Source organism: Sceloporus undulatus, chromosome 2 (assembly GCF_019175285.1).
Source record: "Sceloporus undulatus isolate JIND9_A2432 ecotype Alabama chromosome 2, SceUnd_v1.1, whole genome shotgun sequence".
In the NCBI taxonomy this organism is placed as follows: Eukaryota; Metazoa; Chordata; class Lepidosauria; order Squamata; family Phrynosomatidae; genus Sceloporus; species Sceloporus undulatus.
This window is the reverse complement of record NC_056523.1, coordinates 76148063-76175343: the sequence shown is the minus strand read 5'-3', so window position 1 is coordinate 76175343 and position 27281 is coordinate 76148063. Positions and strand designations below refer to the sequence as shown.

The window sequence follows — 27281 nt, the reverse complement described above, 5'->3', positions numbered from 1 at the left end:
CCCTGCTAAAATCTTGTAGATTTCTTGACTGAGTCAGTCAGTGTTGTGGCCATCCCTTTTTGCTACTGCTTTCCACTCTACTAAGCATTATAATCTTTTCTATTTAGAAATAGTGCAGTTTGACACCACTTTAGCTGCCATAATTCCTTCCTACAGAATCCTGAGATTTGTAGTTTTATGAGGCACCAGCACTCTTTGACAGAGAAGGCTAAAGACCTTGTGAAACTACAAATCCCAAGATTCCATAGGATGGAGCAGCAGCATTTCAAGTGATGTCAATGTGCATTATTTCTACAATGTAGATGCACCTGTTGTCTCATGATGTAGTCAAAGTATGATAGCCTCAGCTTCTAGGGAGAATCCAGTCTTGATTTGCTCATGAACCCATTTATTTGTCTTCTGGGCAATCTATGGTATCTGTATCCCAACAGGTCTGGAGTAACAGCGGAAGAGTGAAAAATGTCAACCTCATGGCACTGGATAAACATGGCAAAGTATACACAGATGGTAAGAACAGTAGCAGTGAGCTATCTGCATATTGCGTACTGCAGGCAGAGCTAGTGATGATCTCTCTGTGCTGTGAGTCAGTGGCATCCCTAAGGTTGGTGTCACCCAGTGCGGTAACTCATGGTGTCACGCCTTCATTGACCTCCTCCCATTTCACACCATACAGAATCCTTACCGATGCTTTTTGCAGTAATGTTACTCATAAATCATAATTCCCATATAGCACTAAGCATAATGCTAATAGTTGTGACATAAACAACTAGCAAAATTAAAATGATACCTTCAAATTGCAATATCATATGCACAACCTAAATGTATTTACATACGCATAGTAAAGGTTTGGTTAAAATGTGATGTTTATACAGAAAATTTTAAAAGAATTTTAAAAATTAAAAATTTCAAAAAGTTTTTTAAAAATTTAAAATGTTGACATTTGAATTTTTTTTAAAAAAATCTGGGGCTTCTCCTTTCTCCTCCCACTGAGCTTCACCCCACTCCCACCATCCTTTAAAGCATTTTAAAGGGAAGAGGATGAATGCCACAGCCCATTTTTGTGACAAAAAGTAGGTGTTTGAGGAGCAGTGGTGTCAACCCCCCTAGGGTGTCACCTGGCGCAGTCTGCACCCCCCTAGTAATGCCACTGCTGTATGCTCTGCTTTATACCAGTATAGCATGTGACTGTGGTCCTATTTACATCTTCTCGCCAAAGTCAAGAACTTCAACCTAGGGGTTATTCAGACAGTGAAAATAATCCTGGTAGAATGTGGGATTAACTGAGATAGATTGGGATAAAACTCTGCATGCCTTGAACATGTTTTAAATACACCTACATCATTGACTCCATCTTTATTCACAGTGCTGACACATGTGAACAACTGAATACGCAGAGATGCAATTCCGATTAAAAAAATAGTTGCTTAGCTCAGTCTCAAAGGTTGAATGAAAATTAAAAACTATGAGGTATCACCCTGCTTGATGTGCCTACTGCCATGCTTTGATGTGACTTTGTCTAGTGGTATCATATATCTTGGAGGGGATATATGCCCTAGTGGTATCATGACGTGATTTCTGTAACATCCTCCTGGCTGGTCTTTCTCTTTCCCACCTCTGTCCTTTAATTTCTGTCCAGCATTCAGCTGCATGCATTATCACATCCGCCCACCGCTCTGACCACATCTTTCCTTTGTTGTCATCCTTTCACTGGCTCCCCCTCCCTTTCCGTATTCAGTATAAGCTCCTGTTGCTGACTTTTAAAGCCCTCCATGGGCTGGCCCCTCCTTATTTATCAGACCTTCTTTCTCCTCACCTTCCCACTTGGGCCCTCCATTCTGGTAGTCAAGGTCTGTTGTCTCAGCCCAGGATTTTCTCTGACCCATCCCAGATTCGTCTCTTTTCACTTGCTGCCCCTCACCCCTGGAATCTCCATCCCCCAAGAACATGGCTCATCACTTCTTTAACCAGTTTCAAAAATGAGTTGAAGACCACCCTGTTCAGAGAAGTGTTCCCAGCATTGCGTGACTATTATTTGCTATTTGACGTTTTTAATTTATTGCCTGTTTTATTGAACCTTTTCCTGTATTGTTATGTATTATTTATACATATTATGCTACTATTTCTTAGATTGTACACCATGGGCAGGTTTACTCGTATCTATTTTATTGTTTGTATGTACATCTCTGTGCAAATCTATAGCACTATATAAATAAAGCATAATAATAATAATAATAATAATAATAATAATAATAATAATAATGGATTGCTCTATGAGATACAGTAGAGAAGATCCAAAAGGGGGGAAAAAAACAAGAAGTTTCATATCATTTTCCTTTCAGACTTTTATGGAATGAGAAGAAGGACCAGTCAAGTAGTCGCATAAATTGTCATAGGTCATAAATTGGATTAGTTGGATTTTAATATGCAGTTTTAATTTTATACTGTTTAATCTTGTTTTAAGGGGGGGCATTATATATATATGGATGCATTTTAACTTGTTGTATGCCGCTTTGATTGCCTGGCAAAAAGCGGGATAGAAATAAAAATTTTATTACCGTATTATTTTATTATAAGACATGTGAAAATATCTACCAGGATTAACTGGGCTAATCCTCCAGGATTTTTATTTATCTTAAACTACAGTTGTCCCTTCATATTTGCTAGGGTTAGGGGAACAAGACCCCCATGAATATGGAAAAACCGCAAATAACAAAAACACTGTTTTTACCTGAGAGGACACCTCTCTAGGAATCTCTAGGTCCTCCAGTGCAACTCTGTGGTCAATGTCCAACATACACTGACCATAGAATGGCACTGGAGTAGCTACAAATGGTCTTTCAGTGCAACTTTTAATTAAAGTTGATCACAGAGTTGCACTGGAGGATCTAGACAGTCCTAGAGAGAACATATTAATGAAATCCGTGAATAATCAAATCCGCAAATATCAAAGCCGCAAATATGGAGGGATGACTGTAGTAAGGGAAGAACTAGAGTCAACTTTACTAATCCCTTCTTCCCTTCGCAGTACAGCACTTGGTACACAATGAGCTACCTGAAATATCTTCCTCAGAATCTTTGTACTCATTCAAGGGCAGTTATGTCACTATAAGGTCCTAATTGAGCTCCATATAACAGTTGTGATCATGCTTTGGCTGTGAAAAGTTTGATTGTGGCAGGAATAAACTGGGCTCCCTTGGTGAAAAAATAATTTTGCATAGCATTTGCTGTTCTTTGGGCATTACGAATGACATAATCTGAGTGAGCGTTTCTGCTCCCTGGAGCTTGAAATACAACCCCCAAGTGTTTATAGATGATTCTGAATTTGTATTTTGAAATTGTTGTAACAATTTTTAATAACTGTACTGTGCAATTATTATTTTATTGGTCAATGACCGAATAAATTTTACTACTACTACTACATGTGAAAGTATTGTGGGGTAGGTGAGATCACATTCAGGTTTAATACATAGCACATTCCAGATTTCTTCCTGTCTTTGCTCATCATGCTGGATTTCAGCTAGCAAATCCTGAGCTCTGCAGCAGTGCAAAGATGAAGCATTTACACTATAGTTGAGCTTGATCTGCAAGCAAAAATAAACTCTCAGGAACAGGAGAGTTATCCTCCTTTTAAGGCAGAATGAATTCTCATAACCCTACTAGCACAGGAAAGTTATTTGGAGCTGATAATTACTTGTGGCTGCCCTCTGTCTTATAGAATCATAGAATCATAGAGTTGGAAGAGACCACTAGGGCCATCCAGTCCAACCCCCCTGCCATGCAGGAAATCTCAATCAAAGCATCCCTGACAGGTGGCCATCCAGCCTCTGCTTAAAGACCCCCAAAGGGAGACTCCGCCTCTCTCTGAGGAAGGCGTGTGTTCCACTGTCAAACAGCCCTTACTGTCAGAAAATTCCTCTTAATGTTGAGGTGGAATCTCTTTTCCTAGAGCTTGCATCCATTGTTCTGGGTCCTGTTCTCTGGAGCACTAGAAAACAAGCTTGCTCCCTCCTCAATATGACATCCCTTCAAATATTTAAACAGGTCTATCATGTCACCTCTTAACCTTCTCTTCTCTAGGCTAAACATCCCCAGCTCCCTGCGGCGTTCTTCATAAGGCATGGTTTCCAGACCCTTCACCATTTTAGTCTCCCTCCTTTGGACACGCTCGTTTTTCATTGTCCTTTTTGAATTCTGGTGCCCAGAACTGGACACAATATTCCACGTGGGGCCTGACCAAAGCAGAATACAGTGGCACTATTACTTCCCTTGATCTAGACACTATATACATTTATTGATGTAGCCTAAAATCGCATTGGCCTTGTTAGCTGCCACATCGCACTGTTGACTCATGTTCAACTTTTGGTCTACTTGGACTCCTAGATCCTTCACCCGCTGTCTTCACTGTCATTTTACAACAGTGGAAGCTGCTGTAAACATTCATTCCCTTTGATAGTTTTAGGTTCATATACACCAGGGTGTGCAACTGCAGCAGGTCTGGAGCCACTTTTATTCTCCTTGACCCTCTGGAGGTTACATGGACTACCAAAAAATTAAACAAGCTCCATCCCAAAGTAGCTGTAAGTCCACTTCTAGTACTTAAAATTGTTTTAATTTTTAAATGTTAAAAAGCACAAGAATGCCTTGCAACCTATTTAAAAGGTAAAATGCTTTACCTAAAGACATTCAGGAGTAGCAGTTTGCCCTCCTTTTTGTCACTAGAAAAAGGTCAGTCCGGGGATTCTGCCAGTGCTAAGGGCCACAAAAGTATATCTGAAGGCCACATGCAGCTGCACTTTGCCCATCCCTTATAGAAATGCTTCATTCACTAGACTCAATCAATCAATCAATCACCTCATTATCCATAGTGATTGTGGTCACCATTGTGAGTGCCCCATCTTTCTACTTGGATCCTGCTTTGGTAATGTGGATTGTGGCTACCTATTTTCCAGAACTTGCAAAATTATTCTAATGAATTTATTTGTAATTAAATCATCTAAAGAATGAATACACTATATGCTGACGCCTTCAGTAACTGTGCCGTGGTATTTTCCCATCTATATTTCTTCCACCAGGGCAGTTTGGATGTCTTTCTTGGTCCAGCACAGAAGAAAGGATCCTGTATGTTGCAGAGAGAAGACGACCTAAAAAACATCCACATTCCCCTCAAGATAGTTTCTTCAAAGAAAGAAAGAAGCCAAGTGAAGAGAGAGAGGTATTGCCTTTATTGTGTATCACTTAAATATCTGTTCTGTCACAGATGCTTGACAATCCTTCCCTTGATACTTTTAATTTGTGAGGCAGGCCAAAACTGTATGGTCTCATGGCAAATTAACTTAAGCAAGTATATGTGTTTTTTGTATAAATATGAACAAAAAGTTAATAAAATACTGAGCAATCTAAATTAGCAAGTCATTTCCACAGGTTCAAGTGGCATGCCCTACAACAATAACATAATTAATTCAATTTGGCCATGTTTAAAATACATTGTCATTTATAAGGATAAATTCAGTGCATGCACTATATATCAAAGTTGTGGAATCCAGTTTTCAAGTAGCATTGTATTGTGACTAGCTGTTGCTCCCCAAAAATAGCTGTAAAAGTACCAAGTGAGCAGACACGTACACATAATCTACAAGACTATTAATAAACCGATCCTGTGTCTTATACAGGATCACTTGCAAGGCATGTAAGTATTTACATGTTAAAGACTGATGTACCCAAGGACTGTCTTCCTGTTATAAAAGAAGAGTAATAAGAGATGGCTACTCCAGCCTCCCTCTTTCTTGGGCCCTGTCTGCATGGACCAGGATACTTCAGGGGCAGCCCGGAGCATTCTGGTCCCACAGCTGCCCTAACCTGCCCGTTACCTGGCCCTCTGTTCCCGCACCACTGTAGCTGTCTGCACAGGCATCCTGCAACCACCACCATGGGTTGTTCACTTCTGAGGTCAGAATGAGGCACCCCTGGATGCTCTGGGTGGTTCAGCAGGACACCTGTGCAGACAGCTGTACAGGCATAGGGACATAGGTTTCCAGATCATCCCGGAAAATCTGGAGTAACAGGTATGTTTTCAAAACTGTTTTAAGGGTGACAGACGTAGCTGTGTTAGTCTGGAAAGACATAGCTGTGTTTGTCTAGAAAATCAGTGTGCAAAGGGATCTTGTAGCCTTTGAAACTAACTGAAAGAAAGAAGGTGGTGGCATAAGCGTTCATAGGCTTGACCTACTTCCTCCACCCCATGCATCTGAGGAAGTAGACTCAAGTCTATGAAAGCTAGGGCTACTAGCTTCTTTCTTTCAATTAGTCTCAAAGATACGACAAGATCTCTTTGCATACTGTTTTAAAGGTGTATACACCTGTTCTGGTGCAGAACATGCTGCACATCTTCCAGAATTATTGCACCAGAGTCAGGGTTTGGGATGTGCCTCACCCGAACAGGATGACATCAGAATGGGGGCAGGTATAGGTCCTTTGGCTCATGCATGTATGGCCTTGGTTGCTCTGACAAAAATATTTTGGTAAGGGAAAGTACTCAAAGTACTGGCCTGGGATTTCTTTTTTTTTTTTTCTTAAAGCACTTAAGCTAAGGAATGTGTTTGCAGTGCCAGATTCCCTTTTACTAATAACCTAGAAAGACAGAGCGTTCTACTTTTCATTGTACACCTAACAGAGTAAGTGCTGTTATGACCCTGGATCATTTTTCTCTTCATGAATCTGAAACAGCATAAAATTATTTAGACCTTCCTTCAGGACCAATTCATATTGAACTTCCTCTTGTAGTTGCTGGAAGCCCAAGAATATTGTGCAGAAGTAATTCAGCACCCCTGTTGTGTAGTGAACTATCAGGGTCACAGAGAACAGCTTGCAGCTTTGAGATGGAAGGCAGAAGGAAGAGCTAGAAGCAAGTCATCCAGCTTTCCTTCACTTAGAGTACTGGCAGGTTGTCTTCAACAAGCCCTGTTGAGTGCAGTTGGCATTCAGGCCTCCTTTTCTTTTCATGGAGAATGCAGATATTCAGAGAAGGATTTTTCACAATACTTATCCCTCTGATTTTGTTTTAGGAACAACAGTTTGTGTATTATGACAATTGGGGAGAGGCACTGGGTGATAAGAGTGTCCCAGTCCTGTGCGTATTGAACATTGATACCAGCGAAGTTTTAGTTCTGGATGGCATCCCAGAGTACATCTCACCTGGGCAGGTTAGTAGAATGCAGAATGAGATGCTAGCAGGACATTGGCTGCAGCCTGGCAGAGATCACAAGCATTTCAGGGTAACAGAGAAGGGTTTTAAATAGCAAGGAGAAGGTCATGATCCACTTTTGCTGATCTTGAATTATGGAACATGCTTTGCATTACAGAAGAGTTCATGGATGCACATGGTGAGGGCTCCATTTGTTCCTATGCACTGGTCTCCACTTCTCAGTGTCACTCTTTGAGTCTTAGTCTTTGAACTGGGGTTCAGTGTTGGACTGAATGAATCAGTCTAGTGATCTGTATCTGCTAAGGAAATACCAAGTGTGAGCAAATGAAGCTTTTTGCTAAGCCAAATACAGGTGAATATATTCAGGAGTAGCCTTGTTGGCCTTATAGCAAAATATAATAACATCCAAAATCCAGGTGAATACAGATAAAATTAGGCAATACATGTCAACACAGCTGCAGCTGGTAAGATATTGTTATATTAACTTCCTAGACGGATGTGAACATTCACACTGTGTGCTTACAAACAGCTGCTAAATCTCACAGACAGAAGATATTGTGCAGGTATTCTGTCATTCTTTTCCTGTATGAATGAAGTTTACTGTTAAAAGCTAAAAGCCATCACAATATAAAAAAGGTTCAACCAGTAAATACAAAAACAGTATAAAAAGATCAAGGCACAAAAACCACAGATGAAGCAGCATAGTAAAATTAACAAGAGAAGCCCAACAACGAGATAAAATAATACATCATTAATGATAAAATAGTAAAGACAGAAAACTAGGAAACTAGAAAAGTTCTAATACTCTGGTTTCTCATCAAATCGTATAAATCTTTTGCCTTTTACTAAGGATTTCCCTGTAAATTTTCTGTGGTTAGAACAAAAAACAGTGGGAAAACACAGCATGGATAAAAATGGAAGATAGAACATATCACTACCTCGTAAAATTTCATGAATGTGAGGTATGGTTGCACAATAAATGTATTTTCTGCAGATGGCTTCTTGAGGAGGGAAAGGCATGAGACTCAAGCTTGGGTGTGTGTGATGTTCTACAGGAAACTAGAATGGGTCTCTTGTCTATATATGAAGATGGTTCTCTACATTTACTTATACTTCAAAATTAAAGTGGCAGCATTAAGCAACCTTTTTAAAAGAATAATTAAGCTAAAATGTCATTTGACCTTCCTATGTGTGGAGCCCAGCAACACACAACTATAAACCTCTACCACAAGGGTGGGCAACTATGGGAGGCTAATGGACTGCAGTAGCCCCCAGGTGACATTGGATGACCATCTGCCCACTGCACCCCCACAAAAATTACTACCTACAGGGCATGGGATCTACTTTTAACATGTTTAGCAACAGAAACTAACCAGAGGTCACATCCTATTTTAGAAAAAGACCTCTCTTGAGCCTAAAATGGCAGCAGAGATGTGACATTTTGGGACATTTTTTATTTTACCCTTATGTGGCTCCCTCAGCTGTGCTAGAGGGTCGCTTTAAGGGAACCCCCTACCACGAACAGGTTTGCCCTTGTGGTGAAGGCTCTGTTGAGTCTCTAGAGCATGTCCTATTTTTTTTTTTACAAGGATGAGAGGCTAAGATTAATTTCTCCCCTCCTGCTTAAGTTTCTGGGTAGACCTAACAATTGGTACTTGGAGTACCTGTTAAATGATTCTAAGAAAAGCAAAACGGAAGTAGTGGCAAAGTTCCTTTTCTCTGCTGTTAAAACACGTAAGATTATGACCCAAACTAAATGAACAGCCTTATCTTTTATATTTTGAATACCCAAACAAATATCCATTTTGGCTATGTGATTTATGGCTTAGTATTATCTAATGCATCTGTGAGTGCTTCTGTATATATACAAATGTACATATTACGAGTATGTCATGAATATCTGTTCTATAGCCCCATTTTAATAAGCTTTATATGTTTTATGCGTTTTATACACACTTTGTTGTCTTATGGCCTGTTGGCTGAAATAAAGATTATTATTATTGTCTTATGTGCCCTTAGGGACCACATGCAGCCCACAAGCCATCTTCTCCCCAGCCCTGCTCTATGAATAGCATTTTACAATTTAAATCCATTGGTTCTTCCTATGGGTGAATTCATAGAAGCACTACAGGCTGGACTACAGCCAGAGCCTGCTGGAGATAGGTAGATCAATAGTCTTACTCAATGTAGCTTTCTGTCATCCATGCTATTTGCAAATGCTTCTAACTAGGAAACAGCCTGTGGAATGCAGGGGAATTCCCTTGGAGTATTCCTGTCATACAGCATCATTGACAGTTAGAAAAGCTTCTAACAGAGGGCTTTGCTGAAGAATTTTATCAGCTGCAATGATATTCTATAAATCACAAATCAATGTCCATCATACAGTATGCCCCAGTGTTGCTGACTAATATTTTGCCTTTTCTTCCCCGGCCAGGCCTTTTGGTCCCCAGACAACAAGGGTATAGTGTTTGTTGGCTGGTGGCATGAGCCCTTCAGATTAGGATTGAGTGCTTGCTCAAACAGAAGGTAAGTGAAGCCTCATTGACCCATTTTAGGTCCCTTATGGGAGAAAAACAGGAGATAAATTAAATTAAATTAGTGAGCATACTGATTCTGGATTTTTCCAGTCATTGCCTCAAGGAAAATTCAAATGCAAAATTTCAGTCAGTTCTAAGAGAGGCTGAAATGAGGAAAGCATATATCCTAAAATCTAGTGAGATTTCAATTAGTGATTATTTCTGAAATTAATCATCATTTCTGACACTTAGATCTGTGGGCATGATAGTCAATGATTTGTAAGTAGCCCAGTGGATAACTAGTCCAGCATTAATGTTACTCATGATAAAACAGTATAATATGTGCCTAAGGATCACTGATAAGTGCCAGCCCAAAGTTTCCTTAGGTCTTCCAAGGAAGGAATCCTGCAGCTTCCCTGAGGTAACTTGTTCTGCTGAATAAAATATAAATAATTAATCCTGCAGACTGCTCTTAGACAGTGTGGAATAGAGAAGGGGATTGTAGGCCTCCAATGCACATTTTCATGTTCTGTTAACCCAAGAATTATACAGTTAGAAGGGACCCCAAAAATCATCCAATCCAAGTTGCCAGTTCAGGAAACCACAGTGAAAGAATCCCTGATAGAGGACCACCCTACCCCTTTTAAAAAAAAATTATTATAAGTAAACAACTATGTACAAGACATCTTCTCTTGTTTCTGTCTTTGTTTACAAAGTCAATGAGTGGGAACCATTTGTCTATGAAAGGTCCTGATTTTGGTTGTCCTGCATAACTTGCCATTCTGTCAGACAACTTTCCAAGTAACAATAGGTCCCATACCTTTTCCCACCACATATCTAAAGATACACCCAACCCCTTTTAAAAAAATCTGTAACAGAAGAGAGTCTGCTGTTTTCTGAGGTAATCCATTCCTCTGTCAAATGCCCCTTACTGCCAAGAAGTTCTTCCTCATACTTAGTAAGAATCTCCCTTTTTGTTTTTAAATTAATCATTAGTTCATGTCCTACCCTTTGGAGGATCAGCAAACTCATCCTCTACTGACAGTTCTTTAATTTTTTTCAAGATGGCTAACATATTGCCCCAATAATACCATATATACTTGAGTATAAGTTGACCTCATGTACAAGTCAATGGCAAGTTTGGGGCCAATATTATGGATTTTGCTATGACCTGTAGATAAGTCAAGGGTAAAATTTAGGGGCATATAGCAAAGATCTAAAGGATGAAGCAAAGCAAAACAGTGGCAAAGAACTTATAAAATTCCATCAGACATAACTTTTTGTGCTTACTATTAAGACTGGATGGATGAGGGAGTAGAGGAGGTCAGTGCTTCACATATTATATTCTTGCTTTTCATCAGGAGATGGTTCCTTCTTTTAAATAAGAGTTACGGTAATATACAGTACTTGCATTGATCCCTGGATAAGTCGATTCAGGTTTTTTGGGTCAATTTTTGACTTAAATTTCTAGACTTCTACATGAGTATATACAGTAGTCCTTATCTCTGTGTTAAGTGTAGGATGTGAAATTTGGTCCTATAGTAATATATCCATCATAGGTCTGGCATAGTGTGAGGATGGTGAAGATAAATGTCATGTTCTCTTTTGGAGACTTCCCACCATGCCCTTCTTCTTGCCATAGGTCAGCCCTATTCCTCTTGGATCTCTCTGAAAACTGCTGTGGTGAGTCATCTTCAAAAATAGGCTTTTTGTCTGCCTCTTGTTCCACTATTCTTTGCAGTTCCTTTCTGAGTTTCCTCTGTGTACATGAGTGAATACATTTGCCTGTGGTTTCTCAGACACATAGAACCAAGTATGGTTTTCTTTGCAAAATTAGGCCTATCACTTTCAAATAAAGATCACAGATTCTGTACTGTACAAAAAGAAGAATGTCCTTCAATGCAACTTATGCTGTTCTAGTAATGCAAAAGAAGGTAGGCAGCACCTCTCAAATTCTTTTTTCTATGCAACTATGAAAGTCTTAGGAGCTCCATCCTCTGTGGGATTATGCGATATTGCAGTGGACACATATGATACATTTTTCATTTTTGGGTTTGCAGAAAGAAGCCAGAAAATGGCTAGGCAGGGGGCTTTGGCAGTCCGAATGGCTACACTTTTTTAGACAACGTAGCTTACAAAGCTGTTAGACATGCTCAAATACATGTATTATTCCAAAAATGTGTATGCCTTCTTCACCCATTGTATTCTGTCTTTCCCACACATTTAACCTTTTCAAAATCTGAGTTACAGAGTACATCACCAGAAGAAACCATGAAAGAGTAGGTTTTGGGGCTTCTTGGAAAATAAATTATGACGACCAACCATTTGTGTTCAGGAAATCTCAAGAGCTGGGATGCTTTCTTTTTAAAAAAAATTGTTTGAAATCTCACTCCAATAAGAATTCTAATACATTGGTGTTAGGGTCTTGGGCGTTTACTGACCCCAAGTAGTAGCCCAGCACCCCCCTGCCTTGCCATGGAAAAATGTTTTATTTCCTTTGTGTAGTGTCATCCTACTGAGACAACTCATAGCACAATATATCTGTTCTGCCACATAATAGGCTACATCTGCAGTTTGACACCACTTTAATTGTCATGGCTCAATACTGTGGAATTCCAGGAACTGTAGTTTTGTGAGACATTTAGTCCTCTCTGTCAAGGAGCTCTAGTACCACAACAAACTACAAAACCCAGAATGCCATAGCATTGAGCCATAGCAGTTAAAATGGTGTTAACCTGGATTATTTCTACAATGTGGATGCCCCAGTTCACCCAAAATGTGGAGAGAGGGACACAATCTGGGACAAAAAAGAACTAAGGTAGCAAAAATAAGATATTTGTTTATCTTAGCTATTTCTCTTTGTAAAGTAATATACACTAAAATAACTGTATGTGCCAGTTGCTAAAATCTGGAAAAATATTTTTACAACTGTTCAAGTGTCAATGCTGCAGAATGGCTACATTGTAGAGCTAGTTACTCAACAAAATACAGAAATGTCCTATCCTAGTACTGAGGGTTAAGAAGCGGTCATGATCTTCACATTTGTAACTTTGCTTAGATAAGGTTGTATCCCTGATTTTGCACTATAATTGTGGTTGCAGAACAGCTTTCCTCAGATAACCACTCTGTCTCCTCTCCCCGGCTCAGCCCAGATGGAACTCGTCTTATATACTTGGAAGGACAAGTATTTGGGCCTCATCGCCAGTGCCTGAAACTACTAATGGTAAGTGTCTTGCAGGGTTTTTCTCCCCCATCCTTTACAGCTCAACCAACATTTAAAAGAAATGTCATCTCACTCACCACCTCTTTCTCACCCCAATTCATAAATAGGCTTCCTGTACTGGTCACATCTCTTTTGCCTCTTAACTCACTTGGGTTCCCTGTGCAACATGGGAGACAATCAAGACCACAAACTACATATTCCTGATGTCCTATCCATTAATTATATATATCTTAACTATCTCTGTCTCGTTTTCTGCTTTCAACTACTCTTATCTCCTCCCATTGTCTCTAGAAATGAGTGTGAGAGAGGAAACAGTTCCTTTGGTGCTCCTTGCATCTCATACTCAAATAAGGGCTGGGAGATTCTCAAAAAGTCTGTTGTGTTCAGGCAAGATGTTTGTGGCCCATAAAAATTGATTGCAGATTGATGAGGAAAGTCAGGAAAGAGACACAGTTAAGATCTACCTCTTTAACAGGAGCTGGAGTGATTGATCACATCTTTCTAAAAGAATTTTAAATTGCTAACCCTAGTGGGGTGTGATAGTAGAGCTATCAAAAATACAGAAATTAAAATTAAAATGAAATCAACAAAGGGCAAATTTACTAGCATTAATTGGGGAAGTAAATTATGATGTCATATTTCTATCCAGTCAACCCATAACAGGATGTTTTCATTTTCCAGCGGTGAAAGTGGAAACATCCTATCATGCGTTGATTCCATCTCATTTCTCCAATAGGCAGGAAAACAGACTTGAAGGAATTGCCTCCAGAGGGAGCAATCCCCACCATGCCTCAGTCTTTTTCCTGCCTCAGCTCTGAATAGGCTGTGTTTTCCTCCAAAACAAAATTTGATATTTGCCCCCTTTACTGGTGGCAAAGTGTTTGTGGAATCACTTGATCCAATATTGGTAGAGACGAATGATAAGGGACGAATAAGGGTTGCATCTCACGCCAGTTGGAAGAAATGTTTTTGCCAACAGTCTCAAGAACTTGATCAGGAGGGCTTTAAACTGAGTTCCGAGGGGAAGGGAGACAATATTAAGGAAGGCGAAAGGGATGGCGAAAATAGTCAAACTGACATAGAGGAAACAAGAAAAAAAGTGCAAGGACCCAACAGTGGGAGGCAAAAAAACTTGCACAGGCAGCAAGTAAAAGGGAACTATGGTCTGCGATGTCTCTACACTAATGCACAGAGCATGGGAAATAAGCAAGATGAACTCGAACTCCTAGTACAACAAAGCAAATATGATATAATAGGCATCACTGAAACCTGGTGGGATGAGTCTCATGATTGGAATGTGGAAATAGAGGGGTATAAGCTTTTTAAGAAAAATAGGCCAAACAAGAAAGGAGGAGGAATAGCACTATATGTCAGAGATATTTACACCAGTGAAGAGATCCAGGACATCAATCATGGAAGCCAGGTGGAGAGCATCAGGATAAGAATCAAAGGGGAGGGAAACAACAAGGATGTTACGGTGGGAGTCTACTACAGACCCCCAAGTCAGACTGAGGAATTGGATGATGCCTTTCTAGAACAGATGACCACACAGTCAGAAAAGAGAGATCTAGTAGTGATGGGCGACTTCAACTATCCTGATATTTGTTGGAAGTCAAACTCAGCAAAATCCTCAAGGCCTAGCAAATTCCTCAATTGCCTGGAAGACAATTTCATGGTCCAAAAGGTGGAAGAGGCAACAAGGGGGTCAGCTATTTTAGATCTGATCCTAACCAATAAGGATGACTTGGTTAATGGGGTGCAAGTGGTGGGATCATTAGGTGGAAGTGACCATGTTCTCCTGGAGTTTGTAATACAGTGGAAAGGAGAAGCCAGGCATAGTCAGACACGCATCTTAGACTTTAGGAGAGCGGATTTCAGTAAACTTAGAGAAGTACTGAGAGCGATTCCATGGTCAGAAATACTAAAAAATAAAGGAGTTCAGGACGGATGGGAGTTTCTCAAAAGAGAGATACTGAAGGCACAATTTCAAACAGTTCCAGTGAGAAAGAAAAACGGGAGGTTATTATTATTATTATTAACCTTTATTTATGAAGCGCTGTAAATTTACACAGCGCTGTACATGCAATCTTTTTAGTTAGACGGTTCCCTGCCCTCAGGCTTACAATCTAAAAAGACATGACACAGAAGGAGAAGGGAGTGGTGGAGGGAAAGGGTAAGAGGTCCAGCAGTTCCTCTCAACCTCCGAGGTCTGGACCAAGGCAGATGGACTGGAGGGAGGGCAAGGCTTCATAATGGATGGTTAATCATTATCCAGAGAAAATACATACTCACAAGTAGGATAATACATATACAGTACATAGGAATACAGGAAATGGATCGATAAACAGCCAACAACAGAACATCAGATAGTAAGCGACAATTATGCGATGCCTGGGAAAGCTTCTCTGAATAGGATGGTTTTCAGCTCCGTTTTGAAGCTGGTTAAAGAAGTGATGGCTCTTGCTTGTGGAGGAAGAAGGTTCCAGGAGTGAGGGGCAGCAAGTGAAAAGGGGCGAATCCGGGATGGGGCAGAGGAAATCCTGGGCTGAGACAGGAACCCTTGACTACCAGAACGGAGGGCCCTGGTGGGAAGGTGAAGAGAAAGAAGGTCTGATAAGTAAGGAGGGGCCAGTCCATGGAGGGCTTTGAATGTCGACAGCAGGAGCTTATACTGAATGCGGAAAGGGAGAGGGAGCCAGTGAAGGGATGCCAACACAGGAGAAATGTGGTCAGAGCGGAGGGTGGAAGTGATAATGCGTGCAGCTGAATGCTGGACAGAGATTAAAGGACGGAGGTGAGAAAGAGGAAGCCCAGCCAGGAGGACATTACAGTAATCAAGTCGTGAGATCACTAGGGCATGGACCAGGATCTTGGCAGTAGAGGCGGAGAGATATGGTCGGATTTTGGCAATATTGTACAAAAAGAATCTACAAGCCTTGGCTGTGGTCTGGATCTGAGGGATACACGACAGAGAAGAGTCAAAGATAAAGCCAAGACTGCGGGCTTGCTGGACTGGTTGAATGGAAATGTTGTCCACAGAGACAGAAAAGGAGTGTCTCAAGAAACCAGGATGGATGACTACGGAACTTTCAACTGAGCTAAGTTTGAAACGGAAGATGTATAAGAAATGGAAAAAGGGGGAAATCACAAAAAAGGAATTCAAAGAAATAGCAGGCATGTGTAGGGGTAAAGTCAGAAAAGCTAAAGCGCAGAACGAACTCAGGCTTGCTAGAGAGGTTAAGAACAATAAAAAGGGCTTTTTTGGATATGTCCGCAGCAAGAGGAAGAAGAAGGAAACAGTAGGGCCACTTCGTGGAGAAGATGGCAAAATGCTAACAGAAGACAGAGAAAAGGCAGAATTACTCAACACCTTCTTTGCCTCAGTCTTCTCAGAAAAAAGAAAAGGGTGCTCAACCTGAGGATAATGGAGCAGAGGACAGAATAGGGGAATTTCAGCACAGAATAAGTAAAGAGATAGTAGAGGAACACCTTATTAATCTAAATGAATTTAAGTCTCCGGGACCAGATGAACTCCATCCAAGGGTATTAAAAGAACTGGCAAATGTAATATCGGAGCCATTGGCAATAATCTTTGAAAACTCCTGGAAAACAGGAGAGATCCCAGCAGACTGGCGGAGGGCAAACGTTGTCCCCATCTTCAAAAAGGGGAAAAAAGAGGATCCCAACAATTATCGTCCAGTTAGTCTGACATCAGTACTAGGAAAGATTCTGGAGCAGATCATTAAACAGAGAGTCTGTGAACATCTAGAAGGCAATGCCATAATCACAAAAAGTCAACATGGGTTTCAGAGAAACAAGTCATGCCAGACAAACCTAATCTCTTTCTTTGATAAAATTACCAGCTTGGTAGATGAAGGGAATGCTGTGGATATAGTATATCTTGATTTCAGTAAGGCCTTTGACAAGGTTTCCCATGACATACTTGCAAACAAGCTGGTAAAATGTGGGCTAGACAAAGGAACTGTTACATGGATCTGTAATTGGTTGACCGGCCGAACCCAAAGGGTGCTCAACAATGGCTCCTTTTCATCCTGGAGAGAAGTGACCAGTGGGGTCCCACAGGGCTCTGTCCTGGGCCCAGTGCTATTCAACATCTTTATCAATGACCTGGATGACAGAATTGGGAGCATACTTATCAGATTTGCAGATGATACCAAATTAGGGGGAATAGCTAATACCCCAGAGGACAGGATCAAGATTCAAAATGACCTGAATAGACTAGAAAGCTGGGCCAAAGCTAACAAAATGAAATTCAACACAGAGAAATGTAAGGTATTGCACTTAGGGCGGAAAAATAAAATGCACAGATATAGGATGGGTGACACCTGGCTGAATGAAACTACGTGTGAAAGGGATCTAGGAGTCCAAGTAGACCACAAGTTGAACATGAGTGAACAGTGTGATGCGGCAGCTAAAAAGGCCAATGCTATTTTAGGCTGCATCAATAGAACTATAGTGTCTAGATCAAGAGAAGTAATAGTGCCACTGTATTCCGCTCTGGTCAGGCCCCACCTAGAATATTGTGTCCAGTTCTGGGCACCACAATTCAGAAAGGACATTGAGAAACTGGAGCGTGTCCAAAGGAGGGTGACAAAAATGGTGAAGGGTCTGGAAACCATGCCCTATGAGGAACGACTTAGGGAGCTGGGGATGTTTAGCCTGGAGAAAAGAAGGTTAAGAGGTGATATGATAGCCCTGTTTAAATATTTGAAAGGATGTCATATTGAGGAGGGAGCAAGCTTGTTTTCTGCTGCTCCAGAGAACAGGACCCGGAACAATGGATGCAAGCTACAGGAAAAGAGATTCCACCTGAACATTAGGAGGAACTTCCTGAGAGTAAGGGCTGTTCGACAGTGGAATGCACTCCCTCGGAGGGTGATAGAGCCTCCTTCCTTGGAGGTCTTTAAACAGAGGCTGGATGGCCATCTGTCAGGAATGCTTTGATTTGGATTTCCTGCATGGCAGGGGGTTGGACTGGATGGCCCTAGTGGTCTCTTCCAACTCTATGATTCTATGATTCTATGATTCTATGAATTATTAGCTTTTTTCATGTAAAAAGTGGAAAAGAGGTCCTTTCATCAGAGACAGTCCTCCTTTCATCGCTATAGATACGGTACTTGTTGCACATGAGATAATAGGTTTGGCAGACACTAATCTGAACGTAGTTACCAATCTGAGCAGTAGTCCCAGATACAGGGCTTCACCAGAGCCAGCAACAACATCAGTGGCAGTACCTATCCTGGCAAGCAATGATAGAAATGACCTCAGTCCTGACTAACTGGAGGTAAAGGGTGAGAGGAAGACTGCAATCTTTCTTTCATTTTTTCGGAGGAAATCCAACAGACCAATGCAATACTGGAAAAAGGTGCTCTGATATACTTTATTTACCATTCTCATGACCTTTTTATTGCTTCCCCAAAGTACAGAAAGGCAGAGAAACATCGGCTAATGCTAGAAGCTACAGAATGTCTGATTGAGATTGGGGCCATGGAAACTATAGGGCCCATACAGACAGGCCAAAATAAAGCTGCTTCGGGCCGCTTCAGAGGTATGCTGTAAAATGATGCATGCATCCTAAGAGGCCAGAAGCCGTGCCAAAGCCATGCTCCAGTCATAACTTTATTTTGGCCTGTCTGTACAGGCCCCATACCACCTGTACAGAAAGAACAAAAGATGCTTATTCCAATCTTCTTTAATTGTGCATTTAAAAAAACAAAACAAACAAATTGTGGAGCATGATGCTAGAACTGAATCAATTGGTCAATTGGTTTGTGAGGAAATGCAAGTTCAGACTGGAGACTCTCAAGACAAATCTGGAGGCACTTCAAACCCATGATTTTTGCATGGCCTTAGACTTGGTTGTAGCATGCTTGCACATCCCAATCCACCCACTTCACCACAAGGGTCTGTACCTTGCTTACCAGGGGAAACATTTTCCACACAAGGCCCTACCATTCATTCTGTTGTCTTCTTCAATAGTGCTCACTAAATTGATAGTGGCACATTGGAAAAAGTGGGGGCTTCATTTATATCCATTCCTTCACAATGTCCTGATCAGCTCTGATTCTCTTCCATAGGGTGTAATAGATGTCGAGTTGGTGCTTTTCTTCCTATCCAGACATGGTTTTTTTGGTAATTCATGGGAAGAGTCACCTAGTTCCATTTCAGAACCTACAACACTTTGGAGGGGTTGTAGACATGTTGCTGGGGAAAGTGTCCCTGACCAAACAAAGAACACCCTCAAGCAGGTAGATTGTTCACAGTTATCAGACCTACTCTTATTGGGGCACTTACAGTGCCTGATTTGCTTTAATTAATGGTTTAGCATGGGTACTGTTTCATGGCTGCAGTGGTTCCCCTGCTGTATCCAAAACAGATGGCAGAGATGAATTACCTGCGCCCACATACAGTATAGCAAAATAAGTTCAAACCCACCTTTAATGGTGGTTATTGCCAGTAATCAAGAAAGGTTGTCAGATTTGGGCTCTCCTGGAGTTCCAAATAATGATGGATGCCAGCTTATGGGGATGCAGTTTGTGACTCCCAATAAGAAAAGTGGGATCAACAAGATTTACCCCACAGTATAAACTGGCTGGAATGAAAAGCAGTACAGTTTGTTCCTTGGACTTTTCACCCACAAGTGCAAATAATTTAATTCAGATTCAGACAAACAAGGTAACATTAAGGGAGCATGTGAACACAAAGGACGGACTCAGTCCAGGTCACTGATGGCAAAAGCAGCATTTCTAATAACTTGTTTCAAGAAATGGTTTTAGCATCTTTTTGTCATGATCAAAAGAAGGAACTGGGAAAATTGTTTCATCCCTTGGATGCATTTTAACATACTACAAGTATTTCTGCTGAGAGCAGTTGTTGATCACTCCATTTACAGAGCTGCTACTTCCTCTGCACTAGCAACAGTCGCACCCATCTTAGATAAATGTAGGACAGTGACATGACCTTCATCTTCCACATTTGCATGCCACTATTGTTAGCTTGCCTTTGAATCAGAAGAGGCTTCCTTTGGAAGACACATATTATATCTTGTAGTTCTCACATAAGTGAGATGTCTCAGTTCACCCACCCATTGGTCATGGAGCTTTGGTATGTCCCATGATAGGATGCTTCCACCTCCATCACTGGAAAAAGGAACATGGTTTCTTACCTGTGAGATGTTCATTTTCTGCTATGGAGGTGGAAATATCCTCCCCATCCAGAACTGAGGAGCTTGTTTCCCTTGGCTCTGCAAGGGTGGTTGTTATTTACCTTTTAGTTTGAGTCTATGGTAGCTTCTATTTATTATACTTATATTTGCATTGAATTCTCTCTGAGTTTGTTTTGTATCCTTGGCTGTAATATCGACTGAGGGGTGGGGGTTGCTCCCTCAGGTGGCAACGCCTTCAAATCTGTTTTCCTGCCAGTCAGAACAATAAGATGGAACCCATGATAGGATATTTCCACTGAAAATGAACATCTCACAGGTAAGAACCAATGTTCCTGTCTGTAGTGTTGCTGAGTAACATTTAACATTCATTTTTATTGAAAACCAAAAATTACAGGAACATTTTTTCACTTATTCTGTTGATTACAAGACTGACAAGTGTGAGGCCTGGGTGCCACGGTGAGGTGAGCTCCCATCACTAGTCCTAGCTTCTGCCAACCTAGCAGTTTGAAAGCATGCAAATGCAAGTAGATAAACAGATACCACTCCGGTGGGAAGGTAAAAAGCGTTCTGCGCAATCATGCTGGCCACATGATCACAGAGTAGTCTCCGACAATGCTGGCTCTTTGGCTTAGTAACAAAGATGAGCATCACCCCCTGTGGTCAGACACGACAACCTTTACCTATGAGATTGAGACTAATATCTGAAAGGATAGGGGAAATCTCACTGTTTGTCTTATCTGGTCTTCTTACTTCTCTAGCTGAATTGGAAAACAAAGCACACATCTACAGTGGTGGATGTAGTCAGGACTACAACAGATGGTAAGTAAGAATCCCAGAGAATTAACAATCAAAAGCAGGGTTGCCTTTTTTTTATTATTTTGCCACTTCAGTTCAGCTACACATCTCCCACTTCCTAGCTCCTGTTGCCACATAAAGCACTGAGATTTTCTACTGTAGATTGAAAACAAGATATTGTACTTACCATGAAGATTTACTTTATACAGTGGTACCCCGGGATACGAATGCGCCGGGTTACGAATTTTTCGGGATACGAAAAAATCCCATAGGGATTTATTGCTTCGGCTTACGAAGGTTTCTTCGGGTTACGAAAAAACCGCGGCGCTATTTTCCGCCACCGGAGGGCAGCAGAGAGCTATTTTTCCATTAGCGCCTATGGGAATTCGGCTTACGAAGGTATTTCGGGTTACGAAATTAACCGCGGAACGAATTAATTTCGTAACCCGGGGTACCACTGTATTGGTAGAGGGGAAGAATCCATGCATAGTTGCTTAGACCTATTACTTCCTAGGGGCAGGTAGAGAAGTTATAGGTCTCAGAGTTTTGGCCCTCTATTTGTGGCTGTCCTGCTTTCAACTGCATGCCCTTGCTGATACAGAAATACACTTTGCAGCCTCAGGTGGGCAACTAGTGCCACCTATCTATTTGGTAAAGACCTGGGGCACCAAAGCTAGCCTAGTGAAAACTGTGATGACCACAGGGGAATCTGAGGGATTTCCTTGTCCATGGAGCAGTGGGCACATAAGTTCTGCTTATGCCAATGGAAGCCAAAAAATAATTTCTCTGGAGTGCTTTCCATGTGATAAACATGGAACACTTGTAAATTACAAAGTTGTTTCTGAATTAGAGGTCCAAAACGAAGTGCCTGTCACTCATTTTCTTTGGCAAAACAAAAAATGTAGAGCAGAGAGAGTTGAAGAAACAGAATTGGTCCTGTTACCCCCAATATACATTGGAGGTGGCTGATTATTTATCCTAAAATCTTTTTCTTTTTTCGGTGCCTTTCAAACTCATACTAGCAGAAACCTGTCCTCAGTATCTGGGTAGGCTCTGTATGCTGTAACCCTTGGATACAGTTCCTGGCATCCATTTATCTGAGGCTGGAAACTTTTTAGTATCCCCTCTCTTTCACCTGTAGCTCCCAACTTTGTCTGTATTTTACTTCACCTGTACCATGCCTGTCTTCTCCATTTTAAGGCTTTTTTGGAATTTACCCCGGGGCATTTCCTCTGCTTTGTTGGGCTGCTGACAACAACAGAGTCCTGCTTAGCACTCCTCAGAAGAGTAGGAAGGTATGTTGAATCCTTCAGGGAAGGCTTTTCCTGTGATGAAAATAGGTCAGCTAAAGTGCTGCAGATCTGGTATCGCTTTCCACCATTCCTAGTGGTCATGATGTATCAAACATGATGAAACACCAAAGAGAGGGATAAATGTCATTTTTGTGGTATGAATACAGAACAAAATGGCCTTAGAATAAAAATATATACTTTTGTAATGTTTGCATTTACACCTCACCAAGGAGCTCAGAGTAGACACACAACCTCTACTGAAAGGTCATAGCTAAATAGAGATTTGATCCTGGGATTCCTATGTCTTAATAATGCTCTCTAGTGGATACAATGCAAGTATTTCCAGATATTTGAGAGACAAACATCTATGGAAGGACTGCCATATTTACTAAGTGAGATGTCCCCTAGAAGGACTTATAAATTGAAGCTGTAAAGATTTCTTGAAGGTTGTCTGTTGACACTGGAGAGGAAGAAGCTAAAACTTTTTCTGGAATTGAGTTGAATATAGGGATATATAGTATTCCCCACCTGGAATACTGTGTCCAGTTCTAGGCACCACAATTCAAAAAGTATGTTGAGAAACTGGAGCGTGTCCAAAGGAGAGCGGCTAAAATGATGAAGGGTCTGGAAACTATGCCCTATGAGGAACGACTTAGGGAGCTGGGGATGTTTAGCCTGGAGAAGAGAAGGCTAAAACGTGATATGATAGCCCTGTTTAAACATTAGGAGGAATGTCATATTGAGGAGGGAACAAGCTTGTTTTCTGCTGCTCCAGGGAACAGGACCCGGAGCAATGGATGCAAGCTGCAGGAAAAGAGATTCCACCTCAGCATTAGGAGGAACTTCCTGACAGTAAGGGCTGTTTGACAGTGGAACAGACTCCCTCAGAGTGTAGTGGAGTCTTCTTTCCTGGAGGCCTTTAAACAGAGGCTTGATGGCCATCTGTCAGGGATGCTTTGATTGAGATTTCCTGCATGACAGGGGTTGGACTGGATGGCCCTTGTGGTCTCTTCCAACTCTACAATTCTATGATTCTGTGATTCTATGACTGCTTTGTCTCCCCTGAAATTGATGTGAGGATGTAGAGGGGGAAAGTTGTCTTAACATTACTCTCCATTCCTTTGACTGGAATGGGGAAGGTAATGTGAGAAAGTCTTGGCCAGTATAAATTTTACTGGATTACCTGTCACTGGAGCAGTCACTTTTTACCACTGGATGAATCAATCAATCAATCAATCAATCAATCACTCAATTTATATACCTAGTATTTGTTTATTACCTCTCAGCCCAAGAGGGCTTCTAAGGTAGTTCTCATGCCAGTCTTCATGTTTCATGTCTTTCAGGAGCTGCTAGTTGTGGATACAAATATGGGAAGTGTAAAGTCTGTTACAGCAGGTACAGTCTGATCTCATTTTGTAGACTGCAGGAACTCTCTTTTGTTTTCTGAGATCCCTTTCAGAGATCAGACATTATAGGAGCTCCCATACATAATAATTTTTGTACTTATTTTTACTTACTACCAATTCTTCTGTCTGTTTGACATAGGACAGATGCTGAAAGGGCCAGAAGTTACCTCCTTCACATTCTTACATTCTCAGCAGGCCCTATACGAGAAGATAATGCTGCAACCAATCTCCTGTTCTGGTTCCCTTGCCTTGTAAGGGGTCCTCTTCTAAGTTTATGAAGCTGCTGAAAGTACAACACTAGCCTAATAATGAAATGGTCAATTTTTCAGAGCAGTACATTTGCTGTCATAACCTGTATTATGTATAGCCAAATGGATTCCTTTGAAATCCATCCCAGTTGTGTTTCTGCAACTCCTCCTTTTGTGCAAAACAAGGCCACTAATGAATAGGAGTGTATTATTATTATTATTATTATTATTATTATTATTAACCTTTATTTATAAAGTGCTGTAAATGTACAGATGAGTCAAAAAATGGAGAGCTCTGACATGTACACACACACACACACACACACCAGTGTCTCTGTTCAATCTGGAGATGAAGGGGCTACAACACTTTTCTTCTGCCTCTGTTCCTGGAAGTCTTGGTCAGTCAGTGGAGCCAAAATTGCTGGTCTTGTTCTTGTTCCATTCAGAATGATGTTCCTGTACAATACTATTAGCTGACTAAGCTGATTCCTACTCCAGTGCATTATTCACAATTCATATGTGTTATTTCAGAGGTTGCCACTTCAAGAACCACAGTTAGAGGTAACTTGCTCTTGGCTTATCAGGAACCCTGCTAAATTTTGAATAGTTTTCTTGGTTCTCCTCAAAGGAAAGCCAGAAGGTAGCTGGACTCTTCTGGGAATTCAGCAGGATCTCCTCATGGCAAGCTGTTCATCTCCTAATTGTCCTCCAAGCCTGGTAAGAAGGTGTGGATTGCTTCAGATTTCCATTTTGAACTTAGGTAAAATAAGTAGAGGACAGTAGTGAATGAATGTCATTGCTCTACCCTATCCCATAATGCTCACATGTGGGAATTTGTTGCATGTCTTAAATTCCTAGATTACAAATGAAGGAACGACTGTTAGCACAAATCACTTTGCTACCCAGATTTAAATATCTTGATATTCCAGCTCCTCAGAAACTATGGTTTCTCAGGTGAACAGACATATGTTCAAATGGGTTGGAATAACAGATCATGGTTTGTTCTCACATTTGATACAGCTATAGAGAAACCCATGAACAAATGTGCTTGTGCTTTGAAGCAGCTACAAAAAATATTGATGACAAATCCAGCACAAATGTAGGCAACTTAGGCCTGTTACAGACTGCCAAAATAAAGCTGCTTCGGGTCTCTTTGGAGGTATGCTATTTAAATGATGCATGGGTCCTAAGAGTCCGGAGGTCGCGCCAAAGCCACACTCCATTCCTAAATACTGGAGTGCAGCTTTTGGTGCAGCTTCTGGATTCTTAGGATGGATGCATCATTTAAATAGCATACCTCCAAAGAGACCCGAAGCAGCTTTATTTTGGCAGTCTGTAACACACCCTTGAGTGCTAAATTACTTTCTGAGATTATGTAACACTTCTGTCTAGTGGTTCTAATAACAAAATACTGTATCTGCTTTGTAGAAGGTGGGTGTGCTTCCTCCTACAGGGAACGAATTGGGATTGCAGTGGATGAGTGTGGAGGAAGCCTCTGTATTGCCCAACATGGAATGGAAAATTCTGACAGTGCACCCTCCAGTGTTTGAGGAGAGCCGCCCATACAGTAAGGCACCTCAGTCCAGCTTCATAACCCATTGCGGGATGGCACCTCAGTCCAGCTTTGTAACCCATTCATTCATTTCTCCAGTTAGCTGGAATTTAATGTGGCGGTTTTGTGTGTGTGTGTAGGGGGGCAGTTGGGTAGATCTAAATGATAGTAGATCTGGGTGTATGTCATATCAAAGTTCAGGAATACAGCCTAGCTCATGGGAAGATGAGAGCTACAGCATAGAAAAGCTGCATCCTTCATTAATTTCTTGATATCTGGCCAAAGTTAGAAACTGGAGATGCATTCAGCAACATGTTCTGAATTTTGAAGCAATCCAAATAAGGATAAACAGCATGAACAGGATGGAGATGTAAGAATTTGGTGAGATTGGATTCAAGCTTAAACTGTGGCAAACCAATAGGAAGGGCCTGGTTTTGCATATAAAGTTGTGGAATCCTGGTGTATGTAGCTTCCCCATCCTTGTATTTTAATTCAGATATGGGATGAGTTTGAGGCCTTTATTCTCCTACTCGCTACAACCAGCTCAGATTACACAGCTCTGAATGTTTGAAATAGTTTAGTAGCAAATAGAGTGCATCAGTACCATAGGCAGAGATATGGAATATAATTCAAGGAAGCAGGTTTTTATGGCTGTGAATGTATTGCTATATTATTTTACCAGAGTTGGGATTTTTTTCAGAATCAGATCCCTCCATATCCATGGATTCTGCATCCACAGCTTCAACCATCCATGGCTTGAAAATAATCCCCTCCCCCCCAAAATTCCAAAAAGCAAGTCTTGATTTTCCCATTTTATAAAAGTACCCCATTTTATTGCTCCACTATATATATAATGGGACTTCCACATCTATGCATTTTGGTATCCACAGGGGCTCCTCGGACCACACTCCAGTGGACATCAAGGGCCCACTGTATAATGTAGGAGTAGGCCTTGAGGGAGAGATTGTGAACAGGAGCACATAATGGGTGCACACGGAAAAGAGGAGGCATAAGATAGAAGCAGGAATATACAGCTCTGCATTGTAAATTGGCTCCCCTGGGGCAGTGAAATTTAGAAGGTGGTGCTAGGAATCGAAATAATATTTGAGGGGGGGGGATAGGAAAAAAATTTTTTAAGGGTTTCTTGAGTGCTGAAAAACCCTGATAAGAAGAATCGTGGACTGATGAAAATGTTTGCAGTTCAGGACTTATTCAATGCAAATTTGTTCAAGGCTGTTTTGCCCAGCAAATGGCATTTCCTGTCAAGGAAATAGCACTTTTGTAAGGCATTAATTCTGTGCAGAAAATTCTGCACTTGGAGACTTATTTTGCATACAATTTGCATGTGATTATATTTCATAGAAAAGATTATTTTCTGTGCAGAAAATGCTGTTCCCAGTACAGAAAATTGCTGAAACTACTCATTGCTTCCTTTGAGAAGAAAATTAGCAAAAATTACATTTCTAGGTGGTACTTAGCATAAAGACTATGTCCTTTATTGCAGCTGTTCAGGCATTTGAAGCCCTGTTGCTGAGTCCTCAAGGGAGCAAGGAAGGTGAAAAGGCCTTTCCCCTTATTGTTTCCCCACATGGTGAGTTAGACCAGTTCTTTGTTGCCTGAATAGTCAGCTGATGGGTTATCCAATATTTCCCAACTTCTTTTCCATGTTTATTAGACTATTCAGGATGTTCATAATTCCTTTATATATCTTTTTCTTAGGGGAGACTTCTAAATTTCTTCCTATGTCTGAAGGAATTCTATGTATTTCCATGGCTCAGTACTTCCAGCCTATAGCCTGGAATCTCCTCCTCCTCAAACCTGTATCTCCTGATTGAGAAGGGAATGATTCAGTGCTGGTTGAC

At 41.0% G+C, this 27281-nt stretch overlaps 1 protein-coding gene across 1 annotated transcript in view; it reads left to right on the top strand.

The window, feature by feature from the left end:
- The first annotated feature begins 410 nt into the window (after positions 1 to 410).
- LOC121920358 (acylamino-acid-releasing enzyme-like) overlaps positions 411 to 27281 on the top strand; it is a 65463-nt gene continuing 38592 nt past the window's right edge. Inside the window, exons 1-12 of the mRNA XM_042447489.1 lie at positions 411 to 507; positions 5073 to 5212; positions 7062 to 7199; positions 9636 to 9727; positions 11360 to 11400; positions 12819 to 12940; positions 20885 to 20945; positions 22122 to 22216; positions 23557 to 23608; positions 24496 to 24584; positions 25296 to 25434; positions 26924 to 27010. Of these exons, the coding sequence (XP_042303423.1) occupies positions 411 to 507; positions 5073 to 5212; positions 7062 to 7199; positions 9636 to 9727; positions 11360 to 11400; positions 12819 to 12940; positions 20885 to 20945; positions 22122 to 22216; positions 23557 to 23608; positions 24496 to 24584; positions 25296 to 25434; positions 26924 to 27010 (1153 nt within the window). The remainder of the gene's footprint in view (positions 508 to 5072; positions 5213 to 7061; positions 7200 to 9635; positions 9728 to 11359; positions 11401 to 12818; positions 12941 to 20884; positions 20946 to 22121; positions 22217 to 23556; positions 23609 to 24495; positions 24585 to 25295; positions 25435 to 26923; positions 27011 to 27281) is intronic.